Source organism: Marmota marmota, unplaced genomic scaffold (genome assembly GCF_001458135.2).
Source record: "Marmota marmota marmota unplaced genomic scaffold, marMar, whole genome shotgun sequence".
NCBI classification, from domain to species: Eukaryota; Metazoa; Chordata; class Mammalia; order Rodentia; family Sciuridae; genus Marmota; species Marmota marmota.
Window position 1 is genome coordinate 20,714,887 of NW_025999990.1, and position 23,666 is coordinate 20,738,552.

General features: G+C 48.8%; 1 protein-coding gene and 1 long non-coding RNA gene across 10 annotated transcripts in view; one reads left to right on the forward strand and one right to left on the reverse strand.

Moving 5' to 3' along the window:
- Positions 1-23,666, forward strand: part of St8sia5 (ST8 alpha-N-acetyl-neuraminide alpha-2,8-sialyltransferase 5) — a 64,007-nt gene that overhangs the window by 19,617 nt on the left and 20,724 nt on the right. Inside the window, exons 2-5 of one of the 9 annotated variants that reach the window (XM_048806271.1) lie at positions 6,996-7,103; positions 7,838-7,946; positions 9,905-10,051; positions 22,309-22,401. The exons of 1 other annotated variant lie outside the window; for it this stretch is intronic. In XM_048806271.1, coding sequence (XP_048662228.1) covers positions 6,996-7,103; positions 7,838-7,946; positions 9,905-10,051; positions 22,309-22,401 — 457 coding nt within the window. Of the gene's footprint in view, positions 1-6,995; positions 7,104-7,837; positions 7,947-9,904; positions 10,052-22,308; positions 22,402-23,666 lie in introns of those variants that run through there. 7 more of the 9 variants (XM_048806276.1, XM_048806272.1, XM_048806273.1 and 4 more) reach the window with 7 other exon arrangements.
- Positions 2,452-3,380, reverse strand: LOC125617728. The gene is made up of 2 exons (XR_007348824.1): positions 3,250-3,380; positions 2,452-3,138 (listed from the first exon to the last, which is right to left on the reverse strand). It is a non-coding gene; the product is annotated as an uncharacterized LOC125617728 (long non-coding RNA).

A 23,666-nucleotide genomic window follows, 5' to 3' on the forward strand; every position in this document is an offset into this window, starting at 1 on the left:
AAAAAAAAAAAAAAAAAAAAAAGAAAGAAAGAAAGAAAGAAAGAAAAGGAAAGCAAAGAAAGACAGACCATGGGAATATGGATGAGGCTAAAGAAGAGGAAGAAGCACAGGCCCTGGAGTTGGACTCCAGCTTGAATACTTTTTTAGCTTCCTATAATAGCTGGGCAGGTTATGAATGTAATCTCCCTGAGCCTCAGTTTCCTAATCTGTGAATGGGGATAATAATATTTACCTCAAAGCTTTTGGGAGGAATGAAAATGACATATAAACCTGTCCCAGTGCTAAAGCATATGTTTTCTTAGCCACATATTTTCTCAATCCACTGGCATAAATTTTAATAAGTTAATGATTACAATTTTGGAGGACATTGTTAATGGAAGTAATTCCGTCTAATGGGCAATTCCTCTTGTTTTTAAACAGCATCTCTAAAACGTGATCTTGCTTTTTGCCCTGAAATTCCCTGTAGTTGACTTTGGGAAGGGTCAGATGGCGGGAGGATCCGTTGCTTTGAGATCAGGGGGTTACATTCCATGTCTGAGGGTTATGCAACAGGGGACGTGGATGACCCCGGTTGTCACCAACAACCACCACAACAGGGGAGAGCTGAGCCCCAGTGAACCTATCCCAGATTTCATAATCAGGAAATCTAGACCGCAGCTATTTTAATTCTAATAGGCGTGTAACTTTAGGTGGCACCAGAAACTTTTCAGTGCGTGAGGCCTTGAAATTATCTGAATCCAGTCGTGAATAAATCAGTTTATGTAATTCTGTACGTGTTGTGTCTATAGGTTTCAGACAGTGTTCAGTGTTGGCTAAACCTGTGAGGCGCAAAGACACTACAAGTCTGTCCAAGACCAAAAAGTTGCCTGTGGCCACTCTGGAGCTTGTTAGTGAACTCGAGTTTAGAGAAAACACTTCATTTGCAAAAATTCCTCCAGGGTGTGGATGTAACTCAGTGGCAGAGTGTGTTGAGCATGCGTGAAACCCCCGGTCAATCCCCAGCACTGCAGACAACAAAAATTATTTTAACACATTTTTAGAATGAAAAGATGGAATGCTAAAGAATATGGAGAACAATATAATAAACATTCATGTCATGACTGAGTATTAACAATGTTGATAAGGTTCACATTCTGCCATGTTGATTTCAGATCTTTTTCTTCTTGTAAAATAAACGAGACAAAAACAAACCAAGACAGAACATCAATAGCCCCTCTTTTAGCACTTAATTTTGTCCCATGTTGTTTGCCAATGTTTTCACCTGCATTTAGTTGTTTGCTCACATTTCGTGTATGCTAGCAGGTTCTTGTGTGTGTTATTTTCACGTGTGTTAATATTTGTGTGTGTGTTAGTTCACTCACCTCTATTTTATGGCAAATATTTTGAAGACAAGAATTTGCTATCCTTTTATTATTTGTCCCAGTGTCTAGGACAGTTTTTGGTGCATAGTAGATGCTCAATAAGTAGTTGTTGAGTAAGTGAATAAGTGGATAAAACTTTTCTTTGTTAGCTGGATGTGGGAGCACATACCTATAATCCCAGCTAGTTGGTTAAATTCAAGGCCAGTCTCTCTCTTTCTTTCTTTAAGGGGGGGAGAGAAAATTTTTTAATATTTATTTTTTAGTTTTCGGTGGACACAACATCTTTATTTTATTTTTATGGGTGCTGAGGATTGAACCCAGCGCCCTGCACATGCCAGGTGAGCGTGCTACCGCTTGAGCCACATCCCCAGCCCCAGCAAGATGCAGTTTCTAAATATAAAATTAGAAAAGCTGGGGATGTAGCTCAGTGTTAGAGCACTCCTGAGTTCAGTCCCCAGTACTGCAAAACAAAAACAAAACAAAACATTTCTCTTTCCTTTGTTATCCTCTCTCATAGCAATACTCACCTTCCTCATGGGAGTTTAATTAGCTAATAATAGACAATTCCTTCACTTAGCTCAGGAATAGAATTTTAATTATATATTAGCTTTGAAAATGATGCAATCAACTTTTTGAGATAAATAGAAAACATTGCGAAACTAAAAGAAGGATAAATTTCAACCATTTTCACTTTTTTTTTTTTTTGTAGTGCTAGGGATCAAACCCTGGGCCTCCCGCCACACAAATGCTCTACCACTGAACCCCATTTCCAGGCCCCTAGAAGAAACACATTTTAGCCTACAAAGATAAGTAGCTTTATGATGTAAAGCCTTATAAAAGTCAGATGACTACTGCATACCTCTGGTGGCCTGTTTCTTTCATTAATTTATAATGAGCACCTTTCTGTGATGTTGCCCTTCCTGCTCAAGAACTGTAAAGAATGCCTGCTCATGATTCCTGACTGCTATCACCCAGGAAGCACTGTCTCCTGTACGTGGGAGAATGACAGTCTGGCTTGCTGACCTTTTGTACATTTCATGGGAAAACCTCTTGCTGGTCAGAGTATTATTTTTTTGTGTGAATAAAATTTTGTGAATTTTATTATATGTAAATTATATCTCACTGAGAGCAATTTGCCTAGACATTCTTTTTGAGAGTCTTTGACCTGAAACTCAAGAGGTACATATTCAAACACAGATGAAATAACATTTTTCTCGCACATTAAAAATATAATTACAGTGATTTGATCTACATATTGAGTTTATCCAGACTTGTGTTGTCCAGTATGGTAACTGTCAGTCACTTGGGTTTGTTCAAATGTATATTAACAATAAAATGATAAAAGTTTTTCAATGGTATCAACTAATGTCAAGTGTTCAGGGCCCTCTACAGGAAGTTCTTTTGGACAGCCTTCATCTAAAATTTTTCACAAGGAAAGCACATCTTTTTCAGGACAAAATGAACTAAGATATTAATTTTCTGTTCTGTCCATCCCTACACCAGATCCAGTGAGAAGTATTTAGAAGTAGCATGAAAGTGTGGTGGTGGAAACTTACAGATTTCAGCTCTTCTTAAGTTTACAGAGACAAAAGTGATTCTTCTAGAGGGTTCTTGGTTTGAACAGGGTAGTTAGAGTAGGAAGGAACTGTTGCCGTCCAATGGTCTGTGTAGGTCTGTGGAGTTGTGATCTGATTAAATATCAAGGAATCTGCATGGAGGCAGATGGAAGGGCAGATGTTAACTGATGTTTGCCTCAAACATCAGCCCTTGCTCTCTGCTGAGCTGAGTTTTGCAATAGGCCAAAATTCAAATCCTCCTTTTTTTTTTTCTCTTAAAAATGTGTACCTAAGAGGTACAATGTGCTCCACAAAGAAGAATATGTCTTTACCGAGTCTCAATTTTGTGACTTTATAGATAGGATTATTATTATTATTATTTGGTATCAGGGATTGGACTCAGAGGCACTCAACCACTGAGCCACATCCCCAGCCCTATTTTCTATTTTGTTTAGAGACAGGGTCTCACTGAGTTGCTTAGGGCCTTACTTTTGCTGAGGCTGGCTTTGAACTCGAAATCCTCCTGCCTCAGCTTCCTGAGTCACTGGGATTACAGGTATGTGCCACATGCCTAGCTAGATAGGATTATCAATTACATAAAAATGACACATTTCATGTGGACTTTCCACAGTTAAACATAAACTCAGGGTGCAGGTAATTAAGAGCACTCCTTGTCTTTGGGACTCTAGAGCAACTGCTATGCAGAGCTCAAGCACCCTGGCGGGCTGTCCTGACTTGTGAGCTAATGTCTCCCCTATTTATAGTTTTTGTTTTCTGAATGTCTCAGGATATAACCACTAGCCATCGCCATAGTTTTTGTGTCCATATGTTAGAGTTTTTACTAAAAATTGCTAGACAGTTGGGATGCAGTTGTTCTGCTCTAAAGAGACAAAAATGTGGTGGTGATGATTGATGATGATGATGATGATGATGATGATGATTGATACCAGGGATTGAACTCAGGGGCACTTAACCACTGAGCCACATCCCCAGCCTTTTTTGGTATTTTATTTACAGATAGGGTCTCACTGAATTGCTTAGGGCCTTGATAAGTTGCTGAGGCTGGCTTTGAACTCGTGATCCTCCTGCCTCAGCCTTCTGAGCCAGTGGGATTACAGGTGTGCGCCACCTTACCCGGCTTGATGATGATGATGATGATTGGGAAAGCCTATGAAACATTAGTATGTAATTGGGAAAAATTTGGATTAAACCTTTTGTATGTTTTACTTCCATCCATTGCAGCTTTTGAAGTCACAGGAAATGAGGGGATCTCCTCAAGGATCTTCTCTTTGCTATGATTTGAAGTTGTCCCTGGGAAGGCCGGCATTTCTTGCGAGGCATTTTTCAAGCCGAGGGGTGTTTTCCACTTCTGTATGTGGTCTTGCTTTAATGTGCGGTTTCAGAGGTCTCAGTTAGTAGAAGGCCAGCTCCATGGCTTTTTGTCTGAGGTGAGACAGAGCATTATGGCAGAAGGGTGTGGCCGAGAAAAGCAACTCAGGACATGGCACCACAAAGCAGAGAGAGAGCTGGTCAGATTATTTTTAAGAAGGCTGTGAGTTTCATAGCAGACTCCTGGGCTGGGGAACTGATTTGTAAACCAGCTAATTTACAGAATCTAAGGTGGAAATATTATTTTCTCATCCCATATTCAGCCTAGTAAAAGTCTTAGGGAATAAAAGCTTTTTGATAAGACAACCCTGGGTTTAAGTCTTAGGTTGGTCAGTTGTTAGCCTTGTGATCTTGGGAAAGTTACTAAACCTCTCTGAGCTGCACGTTTCATCAGCTTAAATAAAGTTCATGAGACTTTTTGGATGGGTTGTTGTTAAGAATTGAGATCCTGTATGTAAAGGGCCCAGTCCATAGTAAAGTGTTCAACAAGTATCTCTAAACCAAACCTAGATGGTATCACCAAGCCTTAAAGTAATGAAGCTTAACCAACAAATAAATAAATGAATAACTATTGAATGAGACCAGAATGGAGTGCAGTTGTTTTCTGAATGGACAAAGAACTGGATGGGCATTCTGCTAGGCCTCTGGCCTCTGTGAGTTATGCCTGTTCCTCTCCCAGGCCGAGCTCCCTTCTGCCATGGAGACTGGAGAGGATGAGAAAGGAACCCACAGCCAGTCAGCAGTGCATTAATTGAGCACTTTATGTGTGCAGTGCTCCCCTAGCAGCACCTGAAGGGGCACCCTCAGCAGAGGGCCAGCTGGGAGGCTGGGCCAGCATGCCCTTGGGAGGTGAGCTGGACTTGCAAGGAGAGGTGCTGGGCACCCAGGACGCCCAGCTCCATGACACTTTTGGCCAAGGACTTTGGAGACGTCCGAGACAGTTCCCTCCCTTGAAAGATGAGAGCAGAGACTGGGAGCAGCACTGAGACTTGCCTGAGGACTTTGGGCATCAGTGGAGGTGGCTCACTCCATCTACCACCTGCGCCCCACGGCCTTGGTTGAAAGCCTGGTTATTATTAAGGGTTTTATTTAAAAATCTTGTCTGCCCTTCATCTGAGTATTCCTCTTTTCTCTGAATTCCTTTTTTGGTTTTTTGTTTGTTTGGTCTTCTGGCTTTCAAGTTCAGACTTTCTCCATTTGCCAGTGTCCTTAGCAGCCAGTCCCTAGAAGGTCACTTAGAAGCTCTGCATTGCTATGCAACAAGAGCTCTCAGCCAGGTTGATCTTTCCCCAGGGGCGTTTGGCAGTGTCTGGAGACATTTCTGGCTGTCATAACAGGAGAGTTGGGGTGCAGTGCTGCTGGCACCTAGTAGCAGACACCAGGATGTTGCCCACCCTACAGGCACAAGACATCCCCACCAAAGAGCTCTCCAGCCCCAGGTGTCCACAGTGCCAGTAGGGAAAGCCTGTCCCAGGGCTCTCAGATGGCACAGTCCCTTTTGTTCTTTGCTGTGTCCTTTAAGCCTCAGTTTCTTTTCTGAGAAATGCATCCCTGGCTCAACCAGAGGGGCAGGGTAAGTGGTCCCAGCATTCTGCAGAGTTGGTGGGCAGGCTTGCAAGTGCCCCCAGCTGTTTTCAGTGTAAGGTCTCCAAGGAGAACAGAATAGAACTTCTCTGGGTCCTCTTGCTATGGGGGCACATGTGCTGCATCTGGGGTGGGCAGGTGGAGTGTGAGTGGGTCTGGGAAGGAACCTGCAGGGTGGTGGTAGCAGGAGAGGGTCATCTAGCTGCTCCTTATCTGGATTTAACACATTCTTTTGCCTTTAATGCCGTTCTATCTACCCACCTGCTGTGGGCCCCAGCCCCTCTCCTGCCTGAGTCTTCCAGAATGTGCGCTACCAATAGATCCTCCTCTTTTGCCTGAGTGTCTGATGCTGGGGATTGAACCCAGGGGGCTCCACTTCTGAGCTACATCCCCAGCCCTTCTTTATGTTTATTTTGAGACAGGATCTCACTAAGTTGCTGAGGCTGGCCTCAAACTTGTGATCCTCCAGCCTCATCACTCAAGTCTCTGGGATTACAGGCATGTGCCGCCATGCCTGGTTCAGCTCTACTTCTTGTAGATAGTCAGGAGTCTATCCTCTCCACCTAAGTTCCTTACCCATCTGCTTGTTGTCCATGCCCAGGTCCTTATTATTGCTTTGCTGATATTTTTGCAGGTTTGGGGAAGTAGAGACACATGTTTTAAGTCCATCAGCTTAGCCCAGGAGCAACACCCTGATGCATTGGAAAACTGGCAATTTCATGAAAATCTTTGAAGCATATTTTACCTCACGAGGGGACAAAATACTTGCAACCAGAGCTCTTCCGTTTAAGTCTCTAGAGGCAGGAATTGAGGGATGGCACTATAGTAAAGGTAGAAGAGCCCTCTGACCTTGATCTCACTGAGCCTCAGTTTCCCTGTGTTGAAAATGTGTGGTCTCAGCCCTGCTGGGAAAGGGGAAGTGAGCAGTGGCTGCAGGAGAGCAGAGACGCTGGGTCATCCTCATGGTGGGAATCCTCACCGTCAACTCCATCAAGTGTATGATCAAGGTGATGTGTCACTTGGGCACGAGGACAGAACAAGCCTTGTTAGACAGGCTTAACCCAACAAGTGAGTGTGTGTACCGACTGCCTCGTTTTCTTGCCAGAGGCCTCCAGTTTGGTTGGCAGAGTGGTGACCAGCTGGCCAATTGGACGGGGCTCTTTAATGTCACCGACAACCCAGCAGTGCAGAGCAGCAGTGACTCCAGTTCCAGGTACAGACCCCGACAAATGGCCAGGGAGGGGGGAGCCCATCCTGTGGGGACCCTGGAGTCTGTGCCCCATGGTCCACCCCCAGAGCTGCCTTCAGGGGAGAGGCAGCTTGATCTGCTGGCTCAAAGCAAGATCATTTGGGGATCCTCCTATCTCGTTACCCCAGGGGTGAGTGGATGTGAAGGCTGAGGAGTAGGACCCACGCCCAACAACATAGGGACTCATTGGCCCTGGGGTGTCTGGGTCTCAAGCCTCCATCTGAGGGTGGGAGCCAAGGCTATGTCCCTGTAGCATGGATTGGGACATCAGCTGGCAGGTGTTGGCAGGGTGTGTGTGGCATCAGGGATGGGTGTTGGGCTAGGGTCCCTTGTTCCTCTGAAGTCCACTGCCTGGGCACAAATGGGCTGCCCTTGGCTGGGCAGAGACACTTCAGGGCAGTGCTGAACTGTGACGTCCGTGCTGTCACGGGGTGTTTCCTCTTGATCTCAGTGTTTGGAGCTCATGTCAGTAACCGAGGGCACTCTGCAGACTCAGGAGCGGAAGCTCAGCAAGATTGTTGAGCAAGTGCAGATGGAACATCCTCGGGCGGGCACAGTCCTTGCAGGGAGGGATTGTGGGGGATTTCCTGAGGAGGTAGGATGCTCTCTCGGCTGGGAGCTGGGTGTGGCTGGAACCTGCCAGCTAAATGCTTCCAGGGGCCGATGGAGGTGTTTGGTTCTTATATTCCTAAGTACAGGCTTTCAGAGCCACTGCCCTGGGAAGAGGCCTGAGTTTTCCACACAGTTAATTTTGACGCCCAAACATGAAATTGACCCTGCAGAAGTTGAGTTTTTCGGAGATCCCTGGTAGGTATGCGTTTGTTCAATACTTAAACAAGTAAAGACGTGGTGGCAATGTCAGAAACCAGGCAGGCAGATGCCCACGGGCAGGACTGAGGTGTGGGGACGACATGGCGAGGGCTCCTGGGTCTGATGCTGGCTTCTTGGGACCACAGTTCTTCTTGTTTATGGCCAGCTGCGTGGCCCTTGGGATGTCACAGGGAGGGTGAATGATCCATGGTTGTCCTTGAAATGTTGAGCTTGCACACTGGCCCGTCTGCCGTGTGTTCTGCCTGCAGAGATGGACAGTGGCCTGGGGAAGTGAGCGGCTGTCCATCTTCCGGGGGAGCCGCCTGGGAGAGGCTTGAGAGGCCTTGGCTGGAAATGCTGGAGTGAGCAGGAAGGACAGGCCCCTGGGAGGCTGTTTCTGGACAGACGTCCCCAGTCAGTGGCTGAAGTCATTGAATGGACTCTGTCCCTTACTCCTCCTGGGCCAGTATCCTCCTTCCCCTCCTCTTCAGTATCGTCTCGCCCCCCTGCTCGCTGTCTCTGTTCCTGTCATCTGTTCTTGGCCGGTCTTTCATTTTCCTTCCCTTTGTCATCTCTCCTGTTCTTTATTTTCTCTTCCTCTCTTTCTGTCTCAAGGACTCAGGTCAGTCTCCCCTTTCCTAAATACTGGGATCCCTCAGGGGCGGTGATACCACTGTCCCCTGTCAGTTGGGTTTTGGAATTCAAGTGCCCTTTATCCAAGGTCATGACCAGCTGAGTTGACTTCCTTTTGGAGAGCAGCCAGTTGACCAAGAATTCCCTTAGCCACAGAATAAATGTCATCCCAAGTTTCCCTGGGACAGTTCCAATTCCAATCTCAGTTTCTAGTTAACCCCCAAAGGACTGCAGCATGCTCAGCTCTCCTGTGAGACATGGTGGTTCGTGTCATTAAAAACTGAGCTGGTAGTGCCTCAATTCACAATAACTGAGCTATGGAACCAATCTTGGTGCCCTTCATGAGATGAATGGATAAAGAAAATGCGGTACATATACACAATGGACTATTACTCAGTATTAAAAGAGAATAAAGTTATGGCATTTGCAGGGAAATGGATGGTACTGGAGACTACCATGTTAAGTGAAATAAGCCAATCCCCCCAAATCAAAGGCCAAATGTTCTCTCTGATATGCTGATGCTAATACACATTAAAGGTTGGGGGAGGGAAGAATAGAAGTTCATTGGATTAAACAAAAGGGAATGAAGGGAAGGGAGGGAAGATGGGAATAGGAAAGAGACTAGAATGAATTGGACATAACTTTTCTATGTTCATATATGCATACATGACCAGTGTAACTCCACATCATGTTTCATCACAAGAATGAGAAGTTATACTCCATGTATGTACAGTATGACAAAATACACTCTATTGTCATGTACAACTATAAAGAACAAATTAAACAAAAGAATAGGGGGCTGGGGTTGTGGCTCTGTGGCCGAGCACTTGCCTAGCATGTGTGATGCACTGGGTTCCATCCTCAGCACCACATAAAAGTAAATAAAATAAAAGTATTGTGTTCATCTATAATTAAAAAAAAAAGAATAAAAGGAAAAAAAATAAACTGAGCCGGATGTGGGAGATTTTTTTTCCCCTTGGTGAGCAAGCAGCTTGTTCTTCTTTAAAATGGGTCGCTTAGCTCCTGGCAGCCAATCAGCAGGGCCGGGGGAGGACCTAAGCAGGACACAGTGTACAGCATCCTGATGAGCGGCCCTCCGCGTCTGGAGCGGGGAATGCTCTCTGTGGCATTATCCAGCTATTGAATAATTCAGTGCCTGCCATATTTTGCTATCTATAGTTGTGTAGTGTGTCGATGTGTGGGACAACCTGTTATCATTTATTATTAACAGGGTTGGAAAGGAAGTCAGGATCTACCAAATATAACCAGGGGAAAAAGAGGGGCAGAAAAGCAAAGGATTAATGTACTGTATGCTCAAGCAGGAGCCACAGAAGGAACCAGTCCAAACGACCAGTCTGGAAGACTCCAAACAGGACCACAAAGAAAATCCAGACTGTGCTCAAAAAGGCCCTGGTCAGATCTTCTCACTGGATACATGCTGGGGAGGTCCAGGAGGAACTGGAAAGTGTGTGAGTTATAAAATCACATGAACATACAGCTTGATGAAGTTCAAGTCTAAGTCTATGAACTATTATCCACTAAGCAGCCTCAGGAGAACTGTTTTAATGAGCAGATAGAAATGCTTTTTAATCAGCGTGTGTTTTACTTAAATGAGTACTTTGAATAAGTAGGAAGGCCTTTCTTGTCTTGTTTAAATTATGAGCTACTGGTTCCATCTCCCCAGCTCAATACTGATTTTGCTTCTTTGAGTTCTCAGCACCTTCTATGGTGTCTACTCACTGCTCAGTGTTAATTGAATAAAAGAACAAAGTATGCAGAAAAGTGGTAAAGGTTATTGGTAAGATTGCAAACTTCAACTTCAGTGCTCCCAAATCTTCCCTTAGAGATTTATTCCTTTGGATTCAACCTTGCTGTCTCCTTCAATTGTCTTGGGAAAGTCACCACCAGAAAGGGGGAAGCACTTTGGATGCATAAACTCAGTCACAGGTTGGAATTATCAGAGCATTTTCTCTTGGGAAGAGCAGATGACAGGGCAGCCTGAGGGTTCTGAGCCCCAGGGTAGAAAAACAGGGAGACTGAAAGTTGTAAAGAAAGTAGAAAGGAAGCTGAGCATGGTGATGCATGCCTATAATCACAGCAACTCAGGAGGCTGAGGCAGGAGGATCATAGTGAGACCTTGTCTTTAAATTAAAATAAAAGGGCTGGGGATGTAGCTCAATGGTAGAGTGCCCTGGGTTCAATCCCCTACACAAAAACAAAAATATAAGCAAAAAAGGAGGCAAGAGGGCGGTGGATTGTTTACTTCTGTGATGACTGAGAACACCCCCCCAACACCTCCCCCCAGGCACAGCATTTCTGGGAGGAGAGGCCGAGTACTCGTCCTATGGGGCCAGCTCCGCACCTTGGTCCCTGCTCCACACCCTGGTCCTGTCTTCCTGCCAATATGCGCCTCCTGCCCCACCTCCTCCTGCAAGCCCTCCGTGATGGCCCAGCCTGCCTGAGCCCTTTCACTCTACTTTCTGTGAGATGTGTCTGCTTTCAGGGCAGTGTCTGTCATTACACAGGGACAACTCTTCCACAGTATGAGGTGCCTTTCCGTGTTTGTTGAGGCATCTGCAAATCCCTAGGAGCCTCTCCCCTTGGAGACCTGGCTGCACCATCTGTGCATGTATCCCCAGGGCCCTCCCGATGCTCAGCCCCAGGTGCAGCCCACTGGCAGCCTGGTGGGCTGGCCTCTTCAGTGCCTTTTCCCTGGCTGCACACCAGCCTTGGTCCTCTGGTCTTTCCACTGGGACATGATGGCCAGGGGAGGAGAGGAGAAGCAAGCCAAGGGAGCCTTCCCACTGAGGTCTGGAGCAGAGCTGGCTGGGTGGCCTGTGGCTGGGACTCCCTTCTCCCTGGACGGCTGGGCTTCTGGGTTGGAGTGTGGAAAAAAGAGAAGCCCCTGACCCATGACAGAAGAGAGCCATCCCTGCAGAAGAGTGAGCCGAGTGAGCGAGGAGGAGGTTGCCTTCTGTGTGTCTTGCAAGTCCCATATGTCATGGGGTTTGGAATTGTCATATTTTAGAGCACCTTATTATGCTGTAGTGAATTGTTCCCTAATTGTTTCAAGACAGTGTATAATTAGATAATAAATTATGTGGCACAGTGGGCGAGCGTTCTTGGAACTTAGGTGGAAATCAAGATGCTTTGGTGAGGAAGTAAGACTCGGCTGAGCCCTTGAGGGTCAGCCCGCAGCCTGGTGTCATGGGGCTGATGGTGTGCCAGGCGCTTGCTGGGAGCCTTCTGTGCATTGTCACATTTAATCCTCACCCTCAAGCCTTTGAGATGGGCACTCCCACCATCCCCACATTATAGGTGAGGAAACGGAGTCATGGAAAGGTGACATCACCTCTGGGGGGTGGGTGGTCTAGGCAGAGCACACGGGTGTGGTGTGACTCTGAAGTCCCAGCTCCTGGGCTGCGGACAGGTCATCCATGCTGGGGTGAGTGCCGCTTGCCTTCCCTTTCCAAGGCCTCTCTTCCCTTCTGTTCTTGTCCTCAGCTCCTGGCAGTGAGACAGAACAAAAAGGCCTTGAATAAAAAAGGACGCGAGTGGGTCATTGCTCTGCGCATTTCCTCTCATCCTTGGGCTGCAGCAGTGGCTTTGGGCATGATGCTCCTGATTCTCTCGCTGCCCCTTCCTAGCTCTCCCCACCTTTCCTCCTCTGGGGCCTCCTCCCTTCCCCTCACCCACTCCTCTGGGGTTCTCTCTGGGAGACTCCGATCCCTGAACTCAGTACTTCCCTGACGGCTGCTCCCCAAAAGATGCTTCCTGCCCTCTGCCTTCAACTAGGGATTCTGCGCTTCAAAGAGAAGCCCTTGGGATGCGGTGAAATGTCAGGTGTTGCAGTGACGTGGGTGCAGGATGGCTTAGGGTGAGCCTTTCTGGTCAGTTTCCCCTTTTGTGGAAAAGGAAGGGGGAAGTGGGAAGGTGGCTGGTGGAGCTCTTGGTCTCCATCCAGCTGGCAAGAATTTGGAGAGTCAGGTTAGCAAAATCTTCTAGTGTGGGTGCTGGTGAAACAAACAAACAAAAAAATGGTTCCATACTTTTAACTGACTTTTAAAAAAATCACTTATTTTGGAGTCATGCAGCTATGAAATATATTATTAGTCTCCCCTGCTGTAGAGAGATGCTCTGATGAGTAGGTCGTAATGATGTTGGTTGCATGAGTTACTTTTAAGAGACTTGAAGGCTGATTCTTGCAAAACCACCATCTCTTCTCTTGGGCCTGTGCAGGTGTCCCATAGGTGATCTCTTGACATTAGGAAGCCAGAACCCCTCAGATCATGGGAACACCATTTCCTGAACATGCATCTGATGAAGAACCGTGAAGGTTGTGTGTGCACAGACCCCTGGTGACTTTACCTCTTATTGCTTTACATCACGCTGCTTCTTTATCCCAGAAAAATCTAGTGAGGAGGGTGGAGCATCATCCTCACCCCAACCCCTCCTGACCCGGGTCAGCTCCCCATGCTCCTCCCTTTAGCCGCCATGACCACATCTCCCTCCTCCCCTGCCTCACAGACCCTGTACTTACTTCCTCTTCGCTTGTCTTCCAGAAGTTCATTCCAGTCCCTGGCAAAGGTAGGAGGCCTTGCGAAGCAGTGAGGATGAAAGGAAATGGAGAATAGGAAGAAAAGGGGCTGGAGTTGGGCAGAGAAGACCCAGCATCTACCTGGTAATCGGATGGGGGATACTTGCAAGTGTTCCCTAGAAGCTAGAAGTTCTAGAAGCATCTAGAGGCTCTATGTAGCTACGCATAGCCCTGCATCCTCCTTAATCCATGGCTACCAAGACTGTGCTGGGATTATAGGTGATGGGGAATCACGAACAGGCAGAGACGGGGCCTGCACACAGGACCCTGGTCAGAATGTGCTCCATGTGTTGAAGGTAAACCTTCCCTCCCTGATGCTCAGCTGGCTCTTGGGTCTGCCCATTAGAGCCTCGAAGAACATGTTAAGTCCATCCCTTCCTCCTCCTCCACATCGATCACCTCCTGTCCCCTCCACTCCCCCAGGACCTAGCTCTACCCACCCCCCCTTGGTTTTCCTTACTGCGACTTCACGGTCAGCGTCATGGCAGCTGCCTTGCCTCAGCTTCTGCCCACAGAGTGTACCTGCCCCTGTCAAGACCACTGGTGGCCCCCTAGTTGTCTCACTGGTCTTGCCCTCCCTCCCTCCTGGACCCCATCAGCTCTGGATGGACTTGCCCTTCTGGCCCGGGGGGCGCTCTCTGCTCGGAGCATCCTTGTCTGGGTTTTCCTCCCACCTGCCCTCCTTCTTTGTGTCTCTCTGCCACCAAGGGCTGACCTCAGGCCTGCCCTGGGCCCTCTTGTTCATTCTGTCTGCTCGCTTTCCCCGACTTCTCAAGGAGTCCTTGTCCTTTGATTGGGAACATGTATCTCCAGCCCCATCCTCTGCTCTGGGCCACAGGTGTGCGTATCTGACTGCCTACCTGTTATCTCTCCTCGGATGTCTGAGGTCATGGTGACTTCACATGGCCCACTCCCCTTTCCATTCACACGCCAAAACTTTCCTCTCCCCTTCCGTAAATGGCTCCATCCCCTACCTGTTGTTCAAGCTAAAGTTGTTGGTTACCATAGACACCCCCCCCCCTCTGACTTGCTGAATCTTGGCCATCAGCACATCCCACCGGTCCAGTCCCTCAGCTACCTGCTAGGCCTGTCTCTTCCCCCACCTGCTCAGCCTTTGGGAACAGCATCAGGTCCCCCACTCTGCGCTGTTTCCTTTCCTCCTTCCCAAGTCCCTTGGCAGACAGCGTGACCTTTTAAATCAGATGTTGGTGTTCCCCTGTTTGAATGCTCTGAGCACCGCGATGCTGGGTGGCCCACAGGCCCAGTGTGTCCCAGGCCTGCTGCCTTCTGACCCCCCACCCCTCTTCCCACCACACTGGCTGCTGGTGGACCTGCAGCTGGCCACCTCTGGCTGTCCTCAGAGCATCTGTGTTCACTCACGGTTCCCTCTCTGGGAAGTTCTTCCTGCACATCTGCATAAGGCTCCACCCCTTGCATTATGTCCCCTGTCCAAGGAGACCTTCCTTGACTGGCCTCAGGTGTCCTCTGTCTCCTACCCTGCTATTTATTTATTTATTTATTTATTTATTTTGATAGATTTCATGGTCGCCGTCACTCTGTTATAAATATCTGATCCTCACCCCTTGGCAGTGTCCAGGAGGGAGCGGTTTTGAATGCCTAGATCATCACTGGGTTCTGCCCTAAACGGTGCCTGGACTTAGTAGAAGTTCAGTGAACCTTCAGTGGGTGGAAGAGAAGAGCAACTCTCAGCCTGTGGAGGGGCCCTGACGAGCCATGGAGGGATGGCTTGTCATTCAGCATAAGGAGGGCTGGGGGAGAAGTGACCAAAGGAAGCCAACCAGGTGACCTCTGAGGGATGAGTAGGAAGACGCACTGAAGTTCTAGACAGAGAAACCAGCCCGGGTGAGACAGGAAGACCAAGTCAGGTCCCTGCTCTGCAGAGGAGATGAAGAGGAGGTACTTGTCTTGGGCACTGGAGGAGGGTCATAGCCCACTAGGAACATTAAGGACACTGACCAGTGCTGATGTAGACACACTGAGTATCCCAGGCTTTTGAGCTGAATTTCATAGAAGGGAGCTTTCAGACCTTCCTGGTCTGGCCCGAGAAATAAGATCACTGCCTTGGTACCTTTGCAGGGGATGAGCTGGACCCTGTGCCTCCGCCCTGCAGAACCTTTGGCTGGAGGAAGGAGGTGTGAGTCTGGGCATGTGGCTTTGCCCCACCACGTGTCAGAAATGACAGCCCAGGCTTGGTGGAAGGTGCCCATGGGAGCAGATTGACCTCAGGAATGCTAGGGCTGCCCTAGAGCATCAGGCCTTTTGCTTTTAGACCTTGATGTCTCAAATTCCTGGGGACAGGTGAGGAATTGTGGCCCAGAGAGGGCAGGGGAAGCCTGAGGCTGCCGAGCAGGGCCATGGTCCAGCCAGGCTCCCAGCCAGGGCTCTTCACTGCCACTGTGGTGTCTCCTGCTGACCTCTTTCTAGACTGACCGGGAAGACGCTGCAGCCCTGGAATTGCCAGGCTGCTGTCTTCCGGCTCTGGTTTCTGAGCATTCGCTGATGGGTAGTGTACCAGCTCCAGCCGGCAGCTGTTCTGGCTCTAGAAATAGCACTGAGCCCTCTGAAGGGCTATTATCCCTGGGAGGGGGAGGGGGCTGTATGCTGAGAAAACCCTGAGAGAACTGTGCTGTTGGAGTCAGGGAGAGGGGCACGTTGAAGTCATTAAGACCCAGGATTCCGAGATCTCATGAACCTGAGGTTTCGTTTCTAGTGCCACCATTTATTACCTGAAGGATCTTAGGCAAGTTGCCCTAGCCCTTGCAGCCTGAGTTTCTGATATAAACTGGAGGAAATAATACCTGTCTCATGGGGATGTTGGGAGAATGAAATGAACAAGGTTGAAGTCCAGGATCAGGCTGTTTCATACCGTTACTCAGGATGGGCACGGCACAAAGACTCCCAATCAAGGAGACAGGTTGGGCTGAAATCAGCTCATTTTCACTTGACCAGCCAGCCACATGCCTGGCATGTGGCTTAATGAATCTAGAGAAAAGGGTGCTTTCTTCCAGATTTGCCCAAAGGGGCCACGTGAGCTAGTTAGTGGTGATCCTACCAGTGTGAAATAAACTACTCTGAGGTTCTTTACGACTCTGCCCCAGGCTGAAAGGAGCCCAGGTATTCAGACTGCTTGGCTGGGTAGCTTCCCTGCTCCTGGGGCTGGAGGAGAGGCCTAGCAGGCCTCTTGTATGACACAGGGATGGCCCTGGCTCCTGTGCTCTGTGGAGCGTCTGTGAGTTGGGCGGAAGTGTTCTAGAAAGCTGAATGTGTGCGTCTCATCTGTACCGGTCGGTGGTTGCTGGCCCAGAGTATTGTGACCTCCAAGGATGAAGACACCACTCTGGAGAGACTCTGGAGGGGAATCAGGCTAGCAGAGGAGACCATGGGGCAGGCTTGTGAGGAAGGGCTGGTGGGAATACAGGACCAGGCTCTCTGTGGGCTGGAGCCCAAGTTTGAGTGGGATGAGGGGACTCATGTTCAGGGCCACCTGGGGCCCTTCTGTAGGCCTTTACATTTGGCTTTTCATCTGTGGACCAGGCAGCTAGGGCTGCACAGGGACAGGGGCAGATTGGCTGTGGCCTAGCACCAGCATCAGATTTGGCTACTGGAAGCCAAATGCCATTGGAGCAGAGCTGGGCTCCCTATAAAGCAGATGGTAGAACTGCGAGAGATGCATAGGTGATGCGGTGTCCCCTCCCCTTTGAGCTGGGTGGAGGTGGCTTTGCATAACTGAGAGGAGAGAATGTGATTCACTGTCTTGCAAAGTGTGTGTAGTGTAGAAGGTTAGAGAGACCCCCTCTCTCTGACTCCTCACAGGCCAAAGGGAAGCTTAAGATGTTCAGAGGGAGGCCCATGACTTAAAGGCAAAGACCATCTATTAGTGCTTTCTGGTTGTAAAAGAATCATAACCCAGAAATTTATAAAAATATGGAAAAGCATTTTTACAAGAAACCCCATCACCGCCCCACCTTGGTTCTTCTGGCTCAGTCACCCCCAGTGGCATGCGTGATTTATTTTGGAGACGACAGTGCTGGACCTTGCGTTTTGCACTCAACACTATCATGTGAGGATCTTCTCACGTCAGCATACAAAGCCCCCTGAGTGTGCATGGTTTCCTGAGTCTCCATGGTGCTCTGTATCCAGGCCACACGGGGCGTTGCCTGGCTTCATGCAGACCCCATCCTCGGGCGTCCTATCAGAGGCAGAAGTTCAGCTGACCCAGCGTGGCAGTACTTCTCTGAATAATTTCTTTGGCTCTGGGGTGTTGGGGCTGTCCCTAGTTTTGTGTTTCCCAAGTCAGTCATCTTTAGAGACCAAGCGGGTAGTACAGCCCCCAGTGAGGAAGCCCAGGGGAACAGAGAGGGAAGGAGCTGGTCTCCCTTTTCCAGATGGGAGAAGCGAGGCTCCAGACCCAGGCAGGGAGCAGTGTTGATGGCTTGGCTGAGGTACCACATAGAGAGTTTTCAGGGGACCTGTCATTGCGTTGGTCCACTGGGGTAAGATGCAGTTACAGAAATGACTCACGAGGGAAGGGGTTTTAAGCCATAAGCAGGGCTGCCTGGGAAGCCCGAGGGCCAGTCAGGAAGCAGAGGAAGCACAGGGCAAATGCAGGCAGGAGCCTTCCAGCAGCAGGAACGGGTGAGGCAAAGTTTGCAGGCTTGGGATTGGCTCGTTTGAATAATACCTTTGGCTCTGGGGTGTTGGGGCTGTCCCTAGGTGCCCAGTACCTGGCCCTGGGGTGATTGGAGCAGGGGACTAGAGGTCCAGAGTGTGGAAGTCCCCCGGAGGAGTGGCTGGGGCCGGGCTGAGCGTGGGTTGGCTTGCATATGAAAGGTACACTGTGGACTCGTTTGTTACTGTCTCTAGGAACTGACCACCCCTGGCAAGACCCCAGGGTCAAAGCATTGGAAACCCATGGTTAATGCATGGAGTCTGCAGCAGAGACGGGATGATCAAGGACGTCCCCAGGCCCAGGCAGAACTTGGCATGAGCTTCATCCGCAGGGTGGCAGGGGGAGGTTTACTAATCTTGGCAGAAGGGGGTGTTGCCAGAGCAGATGGTAGAGAAGCTTCCTGAGTTATTCATCCCTGACTCAGCTCTGCCGTCAACCTGCCGAGGGACTGGAAGCGAGTCTCTGACTTCCTGGGCCTCCCTGTGGCATCTGCTGGCAGCACTTGCCCTTTAGTGGCAGGAGAAAGGGGACAGCACATGCGAGCATTTCTTGGCACTTCTTGAAAGCCAGTCCCTCCCAGAAATGCTCCCCAGTGTCTTATCTCAGCTCTGCTGCTCGTGCCCGGCACTGTCTTTGCTGATTTTTCAAATGAGGAAACTGAGGCTCAGGGAAGGCACAGGTCTGACGTTAGCTCGCTTAGTTGGATGCCAGGGCTGTGGTGATCTTAGTGTCATCGTTTGGGCTGCTGTAAGAAAATACCATAGACTGGGTGGCTTATAGACAATAGAAGTTAACTCCTCACAGTTGTGGAGGCTAAAAGTCCAAGATTCAGGTGAGAGCCTACTTCCTGGCTCTTAGGCAGTACCTTGTCACCTTGTTCTCACCTGATGGAAAGAAAAGGTCTACCTTGGGCCTCTTTTATAAGGATAGTAGCTCCAGTCATGAGGCCTCTGCTCCCCTCACCTCCCAAAGGGCTTACCTTCTAAAACCATCATCTTGGGGGACACAAACATTCAGACCATAGCAGTGGCTAATGAGGGATGTAAGTCCAGTTCTTAAAGCCTCCCCACCTAAGAGCCACCAGACATATGGCACAAGACTGGAGTCATTCTACTGGCTGATTTGGTATATGAGTGATATTGGGGATTCAAGAGAAATGGGGACCAGGTGGGGGCTGGGTGAAAGGAGGCAGGTCAGCATTCTGGAGGATACGGGAAGCTGGCTGGTCAGAGGGAAGATGTTGTCTAGTTCAAACAGATTGCTTTAGGGAGAAGACACAGAGAGGGGAGGTGATTTACCCAAAGTCACACAGCTGGCTTGCAGCCACAGCGGAGATGGGTCTGCAAATCTCCCAGCTCCCTGAGGATTCTAGAATGAGTCTCCTAATTATCTCCAGCATCATTTGCATCTAGAGCTTTTCTTAGCAGCAGGCGGGGATCTTGGTTCCAAAGGCTTAGTGACACCGGCTCTGGTTGCAAAAGACGGTGCTTGTGATAAGACACCAGACCTCACTTACTGCTGTGTGCCTGGAAAACTACTTGAGACAGAACCAAGGTCATGGACTGGCCTGGTGGCCCCAGGTTGACCCCTTGTTCTCAGTTGCAGACAATAGAATCCATGTCAGCTAGTTAAAGGAGAAAGGGATTTATTAAGGGGACAGCTGGCTCCAAATCTTTGAGAAAACTGAAAAATGGTTCACTTCCAGGAATGGAAAACTGCATTATAACAAGGGGCCATCATGAAAACTGCTGCCCCTGATAAAAATCACAAAGGTGCTGCCACTGCTGCAGTTTCCAAGAGCCATGCCACCTGGACCGCATTCTCCACCAACAAAACCATGCCTTGCAACTCTCCATCTTCTCCTGTAACAGCTCTGAAAAAGGTCTTGTGCAAATGCTTCTGATTGGTTGAACCTAAATTGCACCCAGGGCCCTAGCTGCAAAGGAGTCTGGGAAATGTAGTCTTTAGCTTTCCTGCCTCTGTAGTACAGAAGGTAGAGAGAGAAATAAAGACATAGTCCTTGTGTTTGAGAGACTTGGCGTTTGGAAGGACCATGGTATTAAAAAAAAAAATGCAATACAATATTATTTTCTCTAATTTAGAGACAGTAGACTGGGAGCCCATGGGTCAGCGTAAGAGAAGGCTTCCTGAAAGTATGAGCATTTGAGCTAGGTGCGGAAGAATCTCTATGAATTTGCCAGTTGAGAAATACAGAGAAGGGAGTTCTAAAACACAAGGGAACCAGAGAGGAAAAGGTGAGTTTGATATAGACCCTGTGGTGGCTGTGACCTGTCCGGAGCCAGCTGGTACTGAAAAAGCTCAACTCCTCTGGAGGTGGCCCTTGGCCAAGCCCCAGGCCTTCCCTGCACTTGACATTGTGACCTGGGCCTCTGTTTAGCCTCAGTCTCTAGTTCTTATTAGCTCTCTCTTTTTTTTTGTACTGAGGATTGAACCCAAGGGTGCTTAACCACTGAGCCATATCCTCAGCCCTTTTTTGTATTTTATTTAGAAATAGGGTCTTGTTGAATTGCTTAGGGTCTCACTAAGTTGATGAGGCTGGCTTTGAACTCATGATCCTCCTGCCTCAGCCTTCTGAGCCACTGGGATTACAGGTATATGCCACCTTTCCCAGCTCTAGTTCTTATTAGCTCATATAAGAACAAGCAGCCAATTTGTTGTATAAAATATTTTTATATTAAAAATATCATTTAACATTACTTAAGGGCTGGGGATGTGGTTCAAGTGATAGCATGCTCGCCTGGCATGCTAGGCACTGGGTTAGATCCTTAGCACCACATAAAAATAAAATAAAGATATTGTGTCCACCTAAAAAAGCTAAAAAAAAAAAAATTAAAAAAACCCCCAAAAAACAATACTTAAATATGTAATTATGTTACTTAAATTAACTATTAGAGTATATTAAAATTAAGAATATATGAATAAAACTTTAAAAATATTAAATACGGAAATTATATTTTTTAATTATTTAAAACACAAATATTTTAAAAAGAAGTCACTATGTCAGGTAAAATGTTTTGGGATTTCCAAGGCAGCCTGTCCGTGTTTGTACATGGCAGTTCTGTGTATAAGGGGACACGTGGAGTGACAGCCACTCTGTGCTGGGAGGTGCTGGGACTTGCTGGAGGGAGGCTTGCATTTCTGTCCCTGGTCCTGGCCCTGCAACAGCCCTGGGTGCCTCTTTCACTTTTGGTTCTTGAGGGCTCCCTGTCATGAGGCCACTGTTCCCACATTTATGTGGTGTGGCTCTGCAGGCATCTGGATTGGTGTCAAGGCTATGCTGGAATTCAGCCCTCCTGGCTCTGTCTGCCCCAGCTGTTGAGCCACCTCTGGAAAGAGAGAAGCTGTGGAGAGGGGTGACTCTGTCCCAAGAGGTGCTTCTTATCCCGTGGTTGTGGAAGATCTGAAGGCCTTCCAGGGACACCAGCTGTCTGTGTAGCTAGTGGGGGCAAGCGCAGCCTTGAATCAACATGCAGGTTCATGCCCCAGCTCTGCTCCCTGCCAACCAGGTGACACTGGGGAAGAGGTAACTCCCAGGGCCTGTGTGTGTGGTTTGCTTGTGCTGATCATTTCTTTCACAGTCTAGTGGGAAAGATTAAAAGTCAACACTTGGCCTGGCAGTGCCCTGTGGCCAGGCCTCAGTAAGTGCTGGCTGAAATGGGTAGTATCATTCTGCATGAACCTGACAGAGGGACCCTGTGGTGGCTGTGACCTGTCTGGAGCCAGCTGGTGCAGAAAAAGCTCAACTCCTCTTCAGGTGGCCCTCGGCCAAACCCCAGGCCTTCCCTGCACTTACAGTGTGACCTGGGCCTCTGTTTAGCCTCAGTGTTCTCAGCTGCCAAATGGGGAGAAAGAAACATCAGCCTCAGCTGCCTCACAGAGGGGAGCGCACAGGGAGTGAGTGGAGAGAAATGGAAATGCTCCCTAAGTAGAAAAAAGCAGCAGACATCCAGCCCTGCCTGTGGCTGTGTTGTAGACATTGTCCCAGAAGGAAAAAGAGAAATGGGGTCAGGAAGGGCCGGTGGCTGCTGGCGGGCTGGCTCCCTGCCGGCCTCCCAGGACTGCTGCCTCCTGGCCTCTCATCTTTGTCTGATCACAGTACATAGCGTCTCTCCTCTGGCTCCTCCTTCACAGCCACAAACTTGGAACCAGACCTACTACTGCATGTCACGGCTGAAATGGGTTCTTGCTACTGTAGGTGCTTCTAGCCCCAGGGCAGCAGAGTGCTCTCAGTAACTGACCACCCTCCTGGAACCCAACCCCAGCCCCAGGTCCTCTGCTGCGGTGGGGCTGATTGGCTCTATTTGTTTGACTGAGACAGACCCCCCACTCCCCCACCCCCGCCTCCCTTGGCAGTCCTTGGCGGGCCCAGAAAGCCTGGCTTGCTTCTCTGTGTAACCTCTGTCCCTGTTGGTCCTCAGGTACTTTGAATTTTACGAGGGGCCTTTTGAATATAACTCCACAAGATGCCTGGAGCTGAGGCACGAGATACTGGAAGTGAAGGTGCTCTCCATGTGAGTGTGGCGGCTGGGTGGAGGGCGCAGGGGCATGTGGAGCTGGGGCAGGGCTGGGACCGGGTGGGGGCAAGGACAAGGCCATAAGGGAACAGGAAACGCAAGGCAGATCGTGGGGAGAAAAAAATTAGGTCTCCTTTTCCCGGAGCACGGGCATTCGGAAGGCCCTGGAAGCTGGTTCTTGACAGAAGGCCAGGTTGGCAGGGTCACCTCTGATGACTTGGGTGTTAAGTCCTCAGCTCAGTTACAGCCTTCTTGATTATCATCGCCGGGCTCTTGTGTAGAAATAGAAGAGGGCACCTGAGTGACTCACTTGAAATTCGGCACTTTGCACCACAGGGTCAGGCCCTCTTACTGTCGCATTTTTAAAATTGAAGTTTCATTAAGTCTTGATTTTTCAATTATTTAAACGATTCAACCTTCAAGGTCCAGGGAAATGCTGCCCTCTCCCAGCCATGAGCCCTCCCCAGGGGCCTGGCATGCCCTGTGCATCTCTCTGGGGCACATTGGGGCATGAACAAGCACCTATGTGGGGGACTCTTGAAGTCTGCCTTCTTACACAAATAGTGAAAGAACTATGCTCCTCTTCCTCCTCCACAATATGTCACCTAGTACCCTCTTACAGCTGTGCAGGAAGCACATTAAATGGTGGCCGTTTCAATGTGCATGTGCCCGCCTGCCATGAATTCAGCAGACAGATCCACTTAGAGGAGTTTGTGTCGTATTAATCATGGCAGAATCTGTATTTATAAACAGTTACTTCTGATGGTGGGGTGGATGTTCAAGGCAGGCAGTGTTGGGTTCTCACATGGACTCAAGGTCCCCTGACATGACTTCAGCTACCTTGGCCCATGATGGCACATAGATAGGAGCCAGGCTTCCTTTACCCATTTGATGTGATTCCAGCTAGTGGGGTGATGGGGAGAGCATGGCCTTTGAGCTCAGGCAGACCCAAGTCCAAAGACAACTCTGAGCCTTATCAGCTCTGTACTGTTGGGCAAACTTACTTAACCTCTCTGAGCCTTTCCTTGCCTATAGAAATGGGGACAGCATTACCTACCTTTAAAGGGTTGCTATTGATCCGCTGAAATGATGAATGTGGAAATGGGTGACCTAGAGGTCTGCATGCACAACGGCACACATGATAGGTGCTCAGCCGATGCTCATGCTTGACTTGCTTTCTTCTACCTCTTTCCTTCCTCTTCTTCCTGTGAAGTCAGCAGCAGTTTTTCTGGCCTGTCCTATACAGAGACTGTGCTATCAAC